Source organism: Pectinophora gossypiella, chromosome 4, assembly GCF_024362695.1.
Source record: "Pectinophora gossypiella chromosome 4, ilPecGoss1.1, whole genome shotgun sequence".
Taxonomy (NCBI): Eukaryota; Metazoa; Arthropoda; class Insecta; order Lepidoptera; family Gelechiidae; genus Pectinophora; species Pectinophora gossypiella.
In genome coordinates this window covers 12,314,537-12,329,222 of record NC_065407.1, presented here as the reverse complement: position 1 = coordinate 12,329,222, position 14,686 = coordinate 12,314,537, and the positions used below count along the sequence as shown (strand labels likewise).

The following is a 14,686-nucleotide window of genomic DNA, read 5'->3' as shown; positions in this document are numbered from 1 at the left end:
TAGAGTTTACACCAAAGTTGGGTACCTACGAGTACGATCTAGGTTTCAGCCCCCACGACACAGCAATTGCGCCGCGCGCTGTTCGAATTATATCGAGGACCTCGACCAGTAGATAAATGCTACTACTACTACGCAGATAAAAGTCGTACGGCTATTGGTCGAAGTCCTCGGTATAATTCGCGCCGGTTGCAGTGCCTCGGGTGCTGGAGGGTTAAAAAGGCCACATTGAATCAATTCATCTAAAAAAGCAATATTGCTATTTGACATTTGTTGACATTGCGCACTGGATGTTTATAAAATTGGATTAGAAGCCTAAGAGTAATATGTTTAAAGAAGAGGAATGAATAAATATATGTTGATAAATATAGAAGGTGAGTTTTATTATATTTGATGAATTGATTCAATGTGGCGCTTTTAGTCCCCCTGGTGTAGGCGCTGTAGCTGTGACCACGCCGGGATTACCGTAGTAAGTTATATTTATCTATTTGTGTAAAGTCTTAGTCTTAAGAAGTTCTAATACATATAACTAGAAACCTTACAAACAATATCTTATTGGTACACTTCCTACATCGTGATTGTACTTTTATTGTGTCGTAAAAGTAGATGCTATTTGTGATTTAGTTAATAATAATAATCAATGGTAAAGACATTTTATTTTATTTTTATTCTACGTACTTTTAGGTTACTAATGTATAGAACGGTAACTTTCCGCTCCCCACCAGCGGCTGAGCTAGGTTTACCTCAGAAATGCAATGGGAGTTCAGAATAGCTGAAAATATAAACCTACAGATGATGGTATAGATTTTTAAATTAACTCCCGGACAATGTGGCTACATCCGCATACTATAGTATTCGCAACGACTGCGAAGGCATTGACATTTTACAGCTTCAACGCTCTGGTTGTTAAGAATTTGCGTACCTACTCTGAATTTCAAGGGGTTTCTAAACGTACCTAGCCATGGTATTCACCCCATTTGTTTAGATATATGTATTTATTATACATGTATATTAACCTAATGGAATAGTAATATACACTCTAATTCTATAAATTATCTGTAATAGCTAGCACGACAATTCATAAATAATTTATTGCCCCCACTAACGTTACAATTAATTGATCATTCTAATTTACCTAATGGCAAATTCACAAAATTTTATTTTGAACACCTATTTATTAATAACATCTAATAATATAGGAATATGTAGTTTAATTATTATTCTTTGTTTAGTATAAGTTGTAAAGAACTCGTGATAACACTTGTGTACGTGTTTGTGCTAAAGTTCTTAAATACCTAGCTAAAATGTTTTATTTTAATTATTGTATTATTTTCTACGCATTATAATATATTACATATAATATCTTCTTAAGTAGATAACTACCATGAAATAAGTATAATTATGGTGAAATCTAAATGAATGTATACAAGACATTAAGATACATACACTTCAAATATCGATTTGGAATAATAGGAGACGCGATGACTACGAAAATACGGATTAACACAACTGAATACCTCTCACAAGACATACTGGAAGAAGACTTTATTAAAGTGTTTTGGTATTTGCTCAAAGCACAGATGCTACTGGGTACCTGCCGTGTCGATGCAAGGGATCGCTTCATCAGCGCTCCAACTGTATGGCAAAAACTGTATACCGTATTATTTACCATATACACCATGGTTACACTTCTATTGTCAGTAAGCTTATACGTGGTAGTAAAGTATCCCTCCACTCCTGAACTACAAGGAATAACTGGATTTACGGTGTTGGTCAGCGCTTTCGCATTCTGCTGTTATACCATCCACGCACGTTTTATACATAACGACGAAAACGTTAATTTATTTATTAGAATGCAGAAAATTGACCGACTTATGGGAGTTGAACGTAACAAGATAATTAACAACATATTCCGCAACGCAAATAATATATCAGTATTGATCATTGTTGTATTAATCATCTGTATATTATTTATCGTAATGTCTGAAGGACTGCTGGCGATCATAGCATATACAGGGGCCATATGTACTTTGATGACAGTTATTTTCGAGATAACTTTGTGCTCTAACTTATCAATATATTTCTTCACACGAATACGGCTTATAAATTCGATATTGATCAACTTTGTCGAGGGAAAAGTTCCGATAAGGGAGTCGAAGTTCTCAGGCCCACATAAAGATGTCCTTAGACACGTGGCTGCTCAGACGCGTGACTACCCAACCAGCCAAATAGACGTCTACTTGAACGCTGTGTTAGAATGTTTCACCGTCTATCAAAATCTGTATAGATTTCCGGTAAGTCTAACTAAGTCATGCATCACAAATTTTGAGTTACGTAGAAGTAGTGAAGCGATATATAGGTACATAGAGAAATAAGTATGACCGTAGTAGCAAGCATCAGGGTGGTTTAAAAGGCCACATCGAATTAAGGCATCCACAGATTTCGAATACTTTAGCTAGAGCTTACTAAAATGGCGCCAGCACCGAATCGATAGGGTAGGTACAAAGATAATAGTTCTCATTGTGATTTCAAACCTCTTAGACTTCAAATAACAGGCGAACAGATTCTGTCAACAGTCCGCAACAACCTTTAAACGTGTTTAGGATCTTGAGTGAGCCAATCAGTACGCAGCATCGCACTTTCTTCACATTATTAGATAATTCAATCATTGTCCTGTGAATTCTATGCAAAAATACATCGTTAGGCGTCTATTTGGATGCATAGTCTCTCACTCCATTCCATCTACGGACAACTAGACGTCGGCAGGCATTTCATCCTTATGTTGTGGATATTCCTTTTTTATTCTTTTTTGACGCGAACAGCAAAGGACTGGAACTGTTTGCCGCCGTCTGTTTTTCCAACTCAAGCGTAATCCACCCTAGACCACATCGTCACTTACAATCAGGTGAGATTGTGGTCAAACGCGAGCCTATTTGATTTAAAAAAACAATTGTCCTTGGCTGTAATAAAGTATAAGTTTATCAATGTTTTCTTTTCAGGTCGCTATTTACTTCACACTATTCTTAACTTGTACGTTATCATCCGTACTATACGCAATCTTGGGTCTAAAGCTTCATGTACGTATGATGGATAATTGCCTACCAAATAATTCTATAGAAAATTTGATTTTACTATGAATATTCATGCCATTGTATTTTTCAGCTTATTACTTATACAGATATAACACTGCTTCCATTGATATTGGGAACGATATTACTTCTTGGTCTGGGTCTGATAATTCGAATCGAATTTTTTTATAGAGAAATTAAGGAAACTAAACGGTTGACCGTAATGGTCATGGCGCAGCATTTCGAAGGTAAACGTTTATACTTTTTTTCTCGGATATTTATTATAAATAAAAAATATATTATTAATGGCCCCGATTCCTGCACACACATCCTAATTTTATTTTAAGTTATACCTGTCGTTTTCTTATCCGCCGAATAGGAAAGGGACGGATAATTGACAACTGTTAATTTTAAAATGAATAACCAAGGCGAATAAAAAAGGCATCTCGCTCATATGCAATCCGTTTGACGTCCTCGGAACCATGACTGCATTTCTGCCAAAAATTGACGTGTGTTCCATAAATTTTATGCTCGACAGGCATAAAGGATGGGCCCTTTCTGTTTCGGCGAATAAGAAAATGACAGGTACAACTTAAAATAAACTTACGAGGGTGTTTACCGGAATCAACACCAATACCTAATGAAATTGTTTTAAGGTCCCTTGAGAGCGAAGGCGAAGCGGATGTGCAGGATGATAGAAGAATCACCGCCGATATTCTCAGTGTACGACATGTGGCACGTCAACGCAGTGTTTCTAGTCAGGTTCTTTAATGTAGTGTCCACTTTAGTCGTCACTTTATTGCAGTTCACGGTTTTGTAAAGCGAATATTATTCAGGTTTTAGGATTGTTAGTCAATGTCTAAACAATTGTATATTTGTAAGTTAACCAGTCCGGTTATGATGTAATAATATAGGTAGTTTGATTTTTGACTCTCCCAGTGGAATTAACAGACTAAATTTTCCAGACTAATTTAACTACACCTAAGAGTTTAAAGGAGTAATCATATTTTCTCGGGTTTCTATGTCAATTGTGACTTGGCTACAAATTGTATTCTGGCATGGGTGCACCCCAGAGAGGCCAAGGTAAGCTAAACTCGGGTTAACGTACTTGGTACGTACGTTAACCCGAGTTTCCGCTCAAACTGATAGGTAGCCCTATTACCTATAGAAAACAGTAGGTACCTAGAAGTTATTTATGAATTTTATGATTGACAGGGTTATTGTACCTTAAAATAATGATAAATGATGAAAAACAATTCATTATCTTCTTACTCTACGTACTTTTAATGTATTCTATACATTTATAATGACCAACGAATGACCAATATGTATACCTATCTGCATAGATAATTATGATTACCTACGAACCAACTTTATGAAACAGTCATTATATAATTATTTTATACCTATGTCAATATACTTACTAAAATGAGCTATTACGCAATTGACGACAGGTAGGCGTGAAAATCTATGATCGTAATTTACCTAATGGCTTAATACTATTTTTTAATACCTAGAGTACTTATCTATACTTATAATAAATCTGTAGAGAGGTCAATTCTGTACATTAAATATATTTTCAAAATAACTATCAGGGGGTGATTAGTGATCGATACTGATGCCAAAAATGCAATCAGTAAAATTTTTGTCTGTCTGTCTGTATGTTCCTTATAGAAACAAAAACTACTGGACGGATTTTAATGAAACTTGGTACAATTATTCTTCATACTCCTGGGCAGGTTATAGTATACTTTTCATCACGCTACAATCAATAGGAACAGAGTAGTGAAGGGAAATTTTGGGAAAACGGGAGAAGTTACTCCATTTTTTAAGATTCCGTCGCGTGAGCAGCCTTAATGGTTAAAGTTACATAGAAATCATGTATGACGGAAATATCTTCTAAATATATAAAAGGAGAAACTGACTGACTGAATGACTGACATATCAACGCACAGCCTAAACGGCTAAACGTAGACACTTGAAATTAGGAAGGGACGTAGCTTAGGTACCGTAGAGGTGCACTAAGAAAGGAATTCTCGAAATTCCCACGGGAACAGGAATTAGCGGGAAAACCCTTTTGTATAAAAATTCTAAACCGCTTAAGTTAAACGCTTGAAATTTGGCATGCAGGTACCATAACAGGCAGGCAGGTAACTTAAAGCTTAGTTGCAACTGGATATTGCAAAATTCCCACGGGAACGGGAGTTAGCGGGAAAAAAACATTTGTATGATAAAATCTAGACCGCGTAAGATAGATGTTTTCAATCTAGCATGCATGCTACGAATAAAAGCATGCATGCATACCTTAATAAATATAAATTTTAGTTATGGCTGTATTTTGAAAAATGGGAATTGGCGGGTAAAAAAAATTGTATGAAAAATTCTAAACTGCATAAGTTAGATGCTTGAAATTTGACATGCATATATTATATACCTTAGTGAATGCAAAGTTAAAAATTTCTGAGAGGCTTGAAATTTATAGCTCGCGGTAGTGGCAACCAAGAAACGTCGCGGCCGCGGCGGCGTTTGTGGGGCGGCGACAGCGGTGGCGAGGCGCGGAGGGGGGGCAGATACCCGAGTGAGCAACCGGAACGCGGCAGACGCGTGAGGGCAGACGTCGTTGATGGTCGTGTCAAATATTCAATTTTGCGGGCGAACTTTTCACTATTCTTGGATGGTTCAAATCTTTCGTAGGTAGTTTTCTGTTGAATTTTCCAGGCGGACGTTTCACGGCGTATTTCTATTGTAATTTTTAAATTTTCGAAACTGATCGTATTTTCCTAAAATATGAAACCAAATCATAAACTAATAATCTAGAAATTAATAACAATTCATTATTTAACTGAGCTACTTATACTGTAACCTCATTTAAAAATAATAAAATTAAGCATTTTTTAACCTTTCTCCCACACACACAAAGATCTTTCTTTTATAACACGCCACGCGGACGGAGTCGCGGGCAAAAGCTAGTATTACATATGTATAATAACTGGATACAAACACGTAGTGCAAAACCGATTCATAATTTGGTGTGGACAGTAGCTAACTCTCCATACCACGGTCGGTACAAAAGATTTTTCAAAATAGATAAAAATGTATTACAGTCCCCGCAGCACGTTGCCCGCATGTCGCGCGCGTTTCGTTATTTTATGATCCAACGCTTTTGGCAATACGCTAAAATAAATCAATTCTATTGGTTAAATAATCGCGTCGCGTTATATGATTGTCATATTTATTCCGGCTGCAAATGGTATAGATTTTCAATTAAGTTAATAACTACTAGATCAACCAGAAGTTTCACCAATATTCTAATCAACTAATTCTGATGCAAATGTCGTCGAATAAGAACCAAAGGAAGGACACGAAGAATCGCAAAACACCGACTGAATATGTCTCAAAGGATATATTGGAAGACGATTTTGTGAAAGTGTTTTGGTATTTGCTCAAAGCTCAGATGCTACTGGGCACTTGCCGCGTCGATGCAAGAGATCGCTTCATCAGCGCCCCGACAAAGTGGCAAAAACTGTATACTATAGTACTCGTAACGACTGCTATGACTTTGCATTTTATGGCTTCAATCATCTACCTGACGACAAGATTTCCATACTCTGAACTGCAAAATATAGCTATAGTTACCATGGTCATCACCGCATTTGCTTACTGCAATTTTGTTATTTACGCACGTTTTGTACACAACGACGCGAACATCAAATTATATATAAAAATGCAGCAGATCGACCGACTCATGGGGATTCAACACAACAAGACAATAAACAACATGCTCCAAAGAATAAATAATGTAACGGTTGCGATTACAGTCAGTATCTTCAGCACTGTCAGTGTTACCATATTCTTTGGAGGACTACTTATGGGGGTGGCGTTTATAGCCTCCATGTGGACTCTATTGACGGTAGTAATGGAATTGACTTTATGCTCTAACTTAATATCGTATTTCTTCGCGCGAATTCGCTTTATTAATTCGATATTGATCAATTTTGTCGAAGGAAAAGTTCCGATGAAAAAGCCAAAATATTTGTCAGGTCGATTTAAAGAGGTGTTCAGATATGTGGCTGCTCATACACGTGATTACCGGACCAGCCAAATAGATGTATATCTGAAGGCCGTGTTGGAATGTTTCCACAATTACCAAGATCTGTATAGGTATCCGGTAAGTCATCACGTCATTAGATTATTATGCTTGCGAAAACAATTAGTAAAATAATGTGTTGATGATGTTTCTATTCTGAAGTTTCTGATTAGCCCATCCCAGGTAATTCAAGATTTCAGAGAGAATGAACCTTTTCAAAGTTTTATGCAAACCATTTAGCAGATCTCAGTCAGAATTTTTCCAAACCTCTAGAAGGTACCTAAGTAGGTACTTATATAATTAATAACGATTTTATCTTAGATTTCTCGAACCACGCGTCTCCGAAACCAACACCAGTACTCCGTACTAGTTACTTCCACACGTAAGATAGTTACTTACATATTATTTTCGTTTCAGGTTGCTATTTATTTCATAGCATTCATGTTTTATACATTAGCATCTGTAGAATTCGTCGTTTATGGTCTAAAGCGCAATGTAAGTTGGATAATCTTTTTTTATTAATACTTATTAGGATCATGAAGCTCTTATCAAGCTGCCCTATCCCGTCCGAGAGTTTTTCCACACAAAAACATGCTAATAAACAAAAAAATAACGAATCATATCTTTCTACGAACTTTAATATCAACCTCTTTTCTGGTGATTTGTGCTTCTGCCTACCCCGATTGCGAATTGTCTGTTCCAGGTTGTTAACCAGGCAGACTTGACATTGGCTCCATCAGTATTGGGGCCGGCGCTGTTGCTCATCCTGGTTTTGATTATACGCATCGAATATTTCAACAGAGAGATCAAAGAAACGAAACGCTTGTCTGTCATTGTCATGTCTTTGTACTTCGAAGGTGCGTCTTTGCCTTTAAAAATAATTTTTATTAGGTATATTTATAATTTGTCGAAATATTTATAATTTTTATCGTAAATCTTACCTCTCATATCTCTCGTAATAGGTAAATCAGGAAATATCGCAAATGCTGGACTGGGCGCGATTAAAAATATTGACCGCGTTTACCTACTTGACGACACTAGTCGTATAAACCGACGGAATAGTGTGTTTTCTAACACGATTGACCTTTATATGAGATTATGAGCCATGCCACTTGTTCACGAGTGGCATGGCTCATAATCTCATATGAAGGTCGAATGTACATTTTGCTAGAAGTGAAAGAGTATTATGGTCGAATTAATGGCTAAATTAGATGTTTTGTCTTCTACACAAAAATCGCTAACTAGACGAGCGCAAGACAAATTCCGTGTGTGCCTGTGTGTGTGTGAACGTGCGCGCGTAAGTGCGTGCGTGCGTGCGCGCCTGCGTGTAAGAATGCGTGTGTGTGTGAACATAACTCGCGATGCGCCCTAACTCTAGCTGCCCCGATTTTGGGCTGGATGTAAACTTAGGGTTTAATTATGAATGGACTCATATAGCGAGTAGGTATTTAAAATCATAATATTATACATACTAATAACACATAATAACGGGTTCTTACCGCGTTTAAATCAGGGATATGAGACTCCCGATATTATATAAGGTATATATAAGGAAAAAAAAAATATGGATCTACCTACTCCACTCCAATCTCATCCATCAGTCATCCCGTGGTCATGGCACTTGCAACAGTGTCGAAATATCGGGAGTCTCATATCCCTGATTTAAACGCGGTAAGGACCAGTTATTATGTGTTTTAATAATGATAATAACCGCGTAAACTTAAAACAATTGTTTATACATACTGATAATTAAATTGTTTTAAGGGCCCTTGAGAGCGAAGGCGAAGCGGATGTGCAGGATGATAGAAGAATCACCGCCGATATTCTCAGTGTACGACATGTGGCACGTCAACGCAGTGTTTCTAGTCAGGTTCTTTAATGTAGTGTCCACTTTAGTCGTCACTTTACTACAGTTTGCTATCTTGTAAAGTGAATATTCAGATCTAGAGGACTAACAATATAAACGTAGCTTTAAGATTTTCAATCACCTAAACTAAGTCTATAATTCTATTATCTACTTTTACTTATATAAAAAAAGATCTGTCAAATCACCAAGTTAGGTAATCCGACCCTGTGAAAACGGGATAACGCTGCTAGGGAGATTACAATCAATTTAATTATCTGCTTCAATTTCAATACAAATAGTATTTGAATATTTTGAATATCATGCGTGTTGAGTTGTATCCGCAACATATAATGTAACATGATTAGAATAACATATAATAGAGATATAAAATTATCTCGACTCTTTCTTAGTAGTATGAAGGAGTATGTATAATTTATAGATTTACTATTAGGTAGATAGCTTTTCATTATCTATGAATAGGGTAGAGTCCAACTAACCAAATTGGCTACTTTTTACCAAACGTCAAAACACGAAAGTTCTATGGAATTTGTTTGAAAAAGCAACCTGTGACGTCACAGGAAAACGTTACAAAATGTCGCACTTACTAAATTTTAAATAGAAAAATAGAAAAAGGAAAACCTCTTTTTTCACCTTTATTTCTCTTGCCTTTATTTAGTAATCAGAATTTCATAATTTATTTTTGACCTACGAAAATACCCAAGTACACACGTACTTGTAATATAATAAGTGATAATAAATCATAATAACATTTTATAATTTCAAACAGTTTTATTACGTCATAAAAATGTGATGAAATAAAAAAAGTCTACACTATAAATGCATATTACATGTTCAATATTTATTATTTGAATTAAGGTTGATTTATAAATTCCGACCTGCATTAGTAATTTGCACAATATCGTAGTATCGCTGCTGTCGCTAACTAACGTATCTGAAATTTTTGGCGAATTCGATTTGTACCTTTTGCTATTGTCAATAAGACACAAAGCTTTTTAGATACGTCAGTTTGCAAAATCAGCCACAATATATACGTATAAAAGAGTTTCGTAAATATATTCACATTTATAACCGTTAAAAATAAGGACGTTAACCATTTACAGTCTTATGAATACAATTTATTCAACTACCTACTCTATACAGCCGTTTCTTGAAATATATTGCTTTACATCTTAAAAATAATTAAAACCACAAATTGGACGGATAGTTCACTTAGTAATATTTCATATATCACCTATGTTATAAAATAATTTCATTTGTTATATATTCAAAAAAGTATGTACCTTGTGGAATGTAAATATTATTAAAAAAAATAGTCTTAGCATACAAGAAGTGCTTAAAATATGCAATATCTATGTATTGTAGATATGTACCGCAACAATAAATTATATTGTATAGGTGACCAACATAAGTTTTTTTATCATTCTTTGCACAGATCTAATATAACTCAGATATTGTAAATATGTGATACGCCTAGGTATATCATGATTTATTTATTTATTTATGATTCTATACAGGGTGTTAGTGACATCGTAAAGTAAACTTAGAGATTCAGATTCAGACCATTATTCTGTGTAGTTATCACGTACAACTTTCCGTCGCAAAAGTATGGAAATGAAAATAATTTTAAAAAGCACTAACATTTCCATGAATTTTCCGACAGGAAATTCCACTTGATATTAACTCAGAATCAAGTACAGGTAGCCATACAAGTACTTGTGGATGTTAGTGATACTGTAACAAATACTGAGGGGGATGATTCGGCTCATTATTCTGAGGTAATATCAAGTGGATTTTTTCATCGCTGAATTGTAAATAATAAAAAAATAATAATAAAAAACCATTAATTTTGCGACGGAAAATTCAATAGAAAATTCAAGAATCATCCCCCTCAGTATTCGTTACGATGTTACTAACACCCTGTATAACCTAAACAACCCTAAATTAATGTCGTCCTTCACTTACGGTAGACAGATGAAGGATATAGATAGAGCTAGTTTTAGTCCTGTCAAATTATGGTGAAATTGCGGTGGTTGTGCGAATCGGCATCACTGTATAATCTGATATTATATTTACTTTCTCTAACATATACTATTACCCCGATTCTGGCTGGCGCAAATTCAATTTAATTTAAGCTGCTAGTTCCCTCCTTTACTTACGATATGAAGAGATGAGATAGGGATAGTATTAGATTCAGATATGTGAAACTAAGATAAAATAAACTTTTGTGTCTGCCAGAATCAGTAGCAATTAGCTATAAAAGTCGCTGCATACGTGATGTGTTTTCATCCCGATTTCTGACGGATCGGCAGCTTGAAGTTTTGGAAATATATTTTTTTTTTAAGTTTCGTAAATGTATACAAAAGAACTACTTATCCCTGGAATTGACTTTGGATAAATTTATCAGACATTCTCTATGGACAAGTGTCTTTTCTATACTTGACTCTGGCAGTAATGGTTGTCTACTATACGACGACCGGTTGCCATTAACCATAAAGTTGAAGTTGAAGTATACAAAAGAACATATTTCACGGTTAACCAGACGGAACGGACGTGGCACCTATTAACCACGTCCCGTCCACGTTCTATGGCGCACAGTCACGTATGCAGCGACCTTAAATCATCAGAGGGCATCAGAACAATAGTCTACTGAATACAAGCATACCATATAACATTAGCAACGCCATTGAAGCGCCAGCGACTGATGCGCCGTTACATCTGTGATCGAGGAAACAGAAACACCAGGTTGTCTCGTCATACCAGTCTCTGAAAAAAAAATCATATGGTATTAGCGGCTACCGCAGTGGAGTCTCTTACTCCAAAAACATAGGACTTTCATACATACTTCCAACCCCCTTTTAACCCCTTAGGGGTGGAGTTTCGTAAAACGGATGTGTACACCCTATAAGTTACCTACCTGCCAAATTTCAAGTTTGTAGGTATTATAGTTTTTGGTGACCACAAAAAAAAAAGTTTTCATCTCGAGCTCCTCCGTGCTTCGGAAGGCACGTTAAGTCATTGGTTCCGGCTGCATTAGCAATCGTTTATAACCATCAATCCGCACTGGGCCCGCGTGATGGTTTAAGGCCCGATCTCCCTATCCATCTATAGGGAAGGCCCGTGCCCCAGCAGTGGGGACGTTAATGGGCTGATGATAATGATGATAGTTTATGAGATTTCGTGATTAAATGAGTGAGTGATTGTTCGCTTTTATAAGATTTATTTAGCGTGTTTTTTTATGTATATTACGAGGGTACAACGGTCCGCCGGCGGACTTGCGTACATAATTATTGTATGTACTTAGATTCAAACTCGATAGCCCTGTTGGGTAGGCAGAGATATAAATGATTGGATTTGTAACATAACAGATTAGATAAAGATAAAAAAGTAAACAATTCAGACAACATTACACACTATATATATGTATATACATAATAATTTGACTAAGATTGAGAAGGCAATGTTAAGTTGGTTTGGACACATAGAGTGGATGAATGAAGGATAATAGGATTATGAAAGCGCTATATAAAACGAAGGTTGATGGTAGGGCTGGCAGAGGAAGACCTAGAAGACCGAATTGGAGATGTCCTTAGAAAAGGTTTATTACGATCTACTTTGTACCGGCGTGCGTATATGAAACGATTAATGAATGTGGAGGATGCAAGAGAAGAGAGTCAAGATCGAAGCAAATAGAATTCCATAGTCTCTGCTTACCCTGGTAGGGAATAGGCGTGAGTTTACGTATGTATGTATTTATGTACTATCTATAATGTACAGCTAGCAACTTCAGAGTGTATTTTTTTTTCTGGCATAGTAGTAGGCTCTATTTCCCACATTTAACCTCACAGATGGTCCATTATTTTTAAATTATTCTATCACACTATTGTAATGAAATAATAGTCCTCCCTCTCTTTCCTCTTCCAAAGTTTTTTATAATATTTGTAATACTGAGAAGTAGATACAGACATACACACACATACATAAAAGTTGTAAGACAGCCTCTCCTTTTAAAATTCAAAATTCATTGTTCAACTGTTGTGTCTAGAAATTTCGGCATCTAAGAGACTCACTCACGCCCGTTATCCCTAGTGGGGTGAACAGAGCCACAATTAATCAAAGACAACTTGCAGCCACTGTTGATATGAAATCCTAAGATAGATATGAAGAACCTTACTGTGACAAGGAATCAGCCCATCAGCCATACAAATAGCTTATTTTAGGACACAGCACAGATAAGTAGATACAGGATTCTAATTGCAATTACCTTTTAACATCAAGTTCCTTTATAGAATTATTGACATAGTTGGCCAAGTTGACATCCTTTGCAGCAGGACGGCAGCCTTCATAAGTGTCTGCCGGTATGTCAGTGCGGAATGCTCGGAAGTTGCTCAAACAGTCTCGGGTTATGACTTCTTGTGCTGGAAAAAATATTTAACCAAGTTTTATATTAAAATTATGCCAATAATTTAGTTACTACAAAGTCCTCTACACATATACCAACCCTCTAACTGTCTAAGGGCTTTAATTTTACAGTTTTTCAGGAAACTACCTTATTCACACACACTGTACACACTCACATATACCCACTAAACTACCGATATACAAATATTATAGTGATGCAGAAAGTAGGAAAAATAAAAGTAAATAATTATGACCACTTAAAAGGAGATTCTACACAACTATGAATAATGAAACGTGTGACAGCCTGGACAGCCTAGACACTCCATACAAAATATCCTTACACAGAGAGAACACAGATGCAGTAAGCCACCACACACTCTGTGTGAGCGAAACAAATATTCCCCATGTTCACCCTTACTCCTTATTGGCTTAAATACTAAAGTATCCAATCAAGCTTGTACTTTTACAGGGTGGAGTGGCCCTTCTATATAATTAAATATTCTTGTTTATTTTATGCTTGTGCTTGAGGACTTACACAACAGACTACATAGAATATAGTTTACCTCCTTTCCTCTCAATGAGTTTAACACAAATATCTTCAGCATCAGGACATGGGTTCCCCAGGTACCCCATAGCTCGCCAGTTGAACTCCACACACCCAGGGGTAGCTGCTGTGCACTGATAACACCATATTGCAAGACCTGAAGAAACATTTCCAAATGTTGAATGAAACATGATATTCCTTTCATCGTTCACAAATAAACCATCAACACAATGCAACTATACATTTTGATCTTATATTCTTCAGCCATTGAGACCGAAGTTTGAATCCCATTCAGAACACCACACCCAATAAACTTGACCGTTGTAGTATGTGCCTGTAATTTTAAATCCACTTAATGTTTCACTTACTTTGATTAAATATCGATAGTAGAACAAACGAAACTACATACAGCTTCATTTTATACATAAAATCTGAACCAAAAAACGTTAAAACGTCGTTTCGTTTCAATCGCAAACACAACTTCACCGCACAACAAGCCGCGGCGAAATCGGTTTGTTGACTTGACTGTCACTGTCAGTGTATTTTTTTTTTCTTTGTCTACATAAGGCTAAGAACTGATGACCATGCTGCCTAGTTATCGGTAAGCTTTCTTTGCTTTGACTGTCAGTGCCAGTGTAATCGTAGACAGAGTAATTAATGGTTTTATTTTATTTTTAACTAGCTTTGAGCGTTTGATGTTTGATTCTTGCCTTACATGTTGTTTT

General features: G+C 36.2%; 2 protein-coding genes across 2 annotated transcripts; one reads left to right on the top strand and one right to left on the bottom strand.

The window, feature by feature from the left end:
• The first annotated feature begins 6,396 nt into the window (after positions 1-6,396).
• On the top strand, positions 6,397-9,247 carry LOC126366454 (uncharacterized). The gene is made up of 4 exons (XM_050009562.1): positions 6,397-7,233; positions 7,570-7,647; positions 7,856-8,009; positions 8,917-9,247. The coding sequence occupies exons 1-4, from the start codon at positions 6,397-6,399 to the stop codon at positions 9,078-9,080; spliced, it is 1,233 nt and encodes a 410-aa protein (XP_049865519.1). The 3' UTR covers positions 9,081-9,247.
• Positions 9,248-11,003: 1,756 nt separating this feature from the next.
• Positions 11,004-14,477, bottom strand: LOC126366092 (uncharacterized). The gene is made up of 4 exons (XM_050009024.1): positions 14,330-14,477; positions 13,981-14,118; positions 13,281-13,434; positions 11,004-11,782 (listed from the first exon to the last, which is right to left on the bottom strand). The coding sequence occupies exons 1-4, from the start codon at positions 14,385-14,387 to the stop codon at positions 11,650-11,652; spliced, it is 483 nt and encodes a 160-aa protein (XP_049864981.1). The 5' UTR covers positions 14,388-14,477; the 3' UTR covers positions 11,004-11,649.
• Between the last annotated feature and the right edge of the window lie 209 nt (positions 14,478-14,686).

Bases quoted from the DNA above. Each gene is read 5' to 3' on its own strand.
- LOC126366454 (XM_050009562.1), top strand. From the start codon at position 6,397: ATGTCGTCGAATAAGAACCAAAGGAAGGACACGAAGAATCGCAAAACA. The intron at 7,648-7,855 runs GTAAGTTGGATA...TGTCTGTTCCAG, and splicing joins TTTATGGTCTAAAGCGCAAT to GTTGTTAACCAGGCAGACTT. The intron at 8,010-8,916 runs GTGCGTCTTTGC...AATTGTTTTAAG, and splicing joins CATGTCTTTGTACTTCGAAG to GGCCCTTGAGAGCGAAGGCG.
- LOC126366092 (XM_050009024.1), bottom strand. From the start codon at position 14,387: ATGTATAAAATGAAGCTGTATGTAGTTTCGTTTGTTCTACTATCGATA. The intron at 14,119-14,329 runs GTAAGTGAAACA...ATGTTTCTTCAG, and splicing joins ACTATCGATATTTAATCAAA to GTCTTGCAATATGGTGTTAT. The intron at 13,435-13,980 runs GTAAACTATATT...TATTTTTTCCAG, and splicing joins ACTCATTGAGAGGAAAGGAG to CACAAGAAGTCATAACCCGA.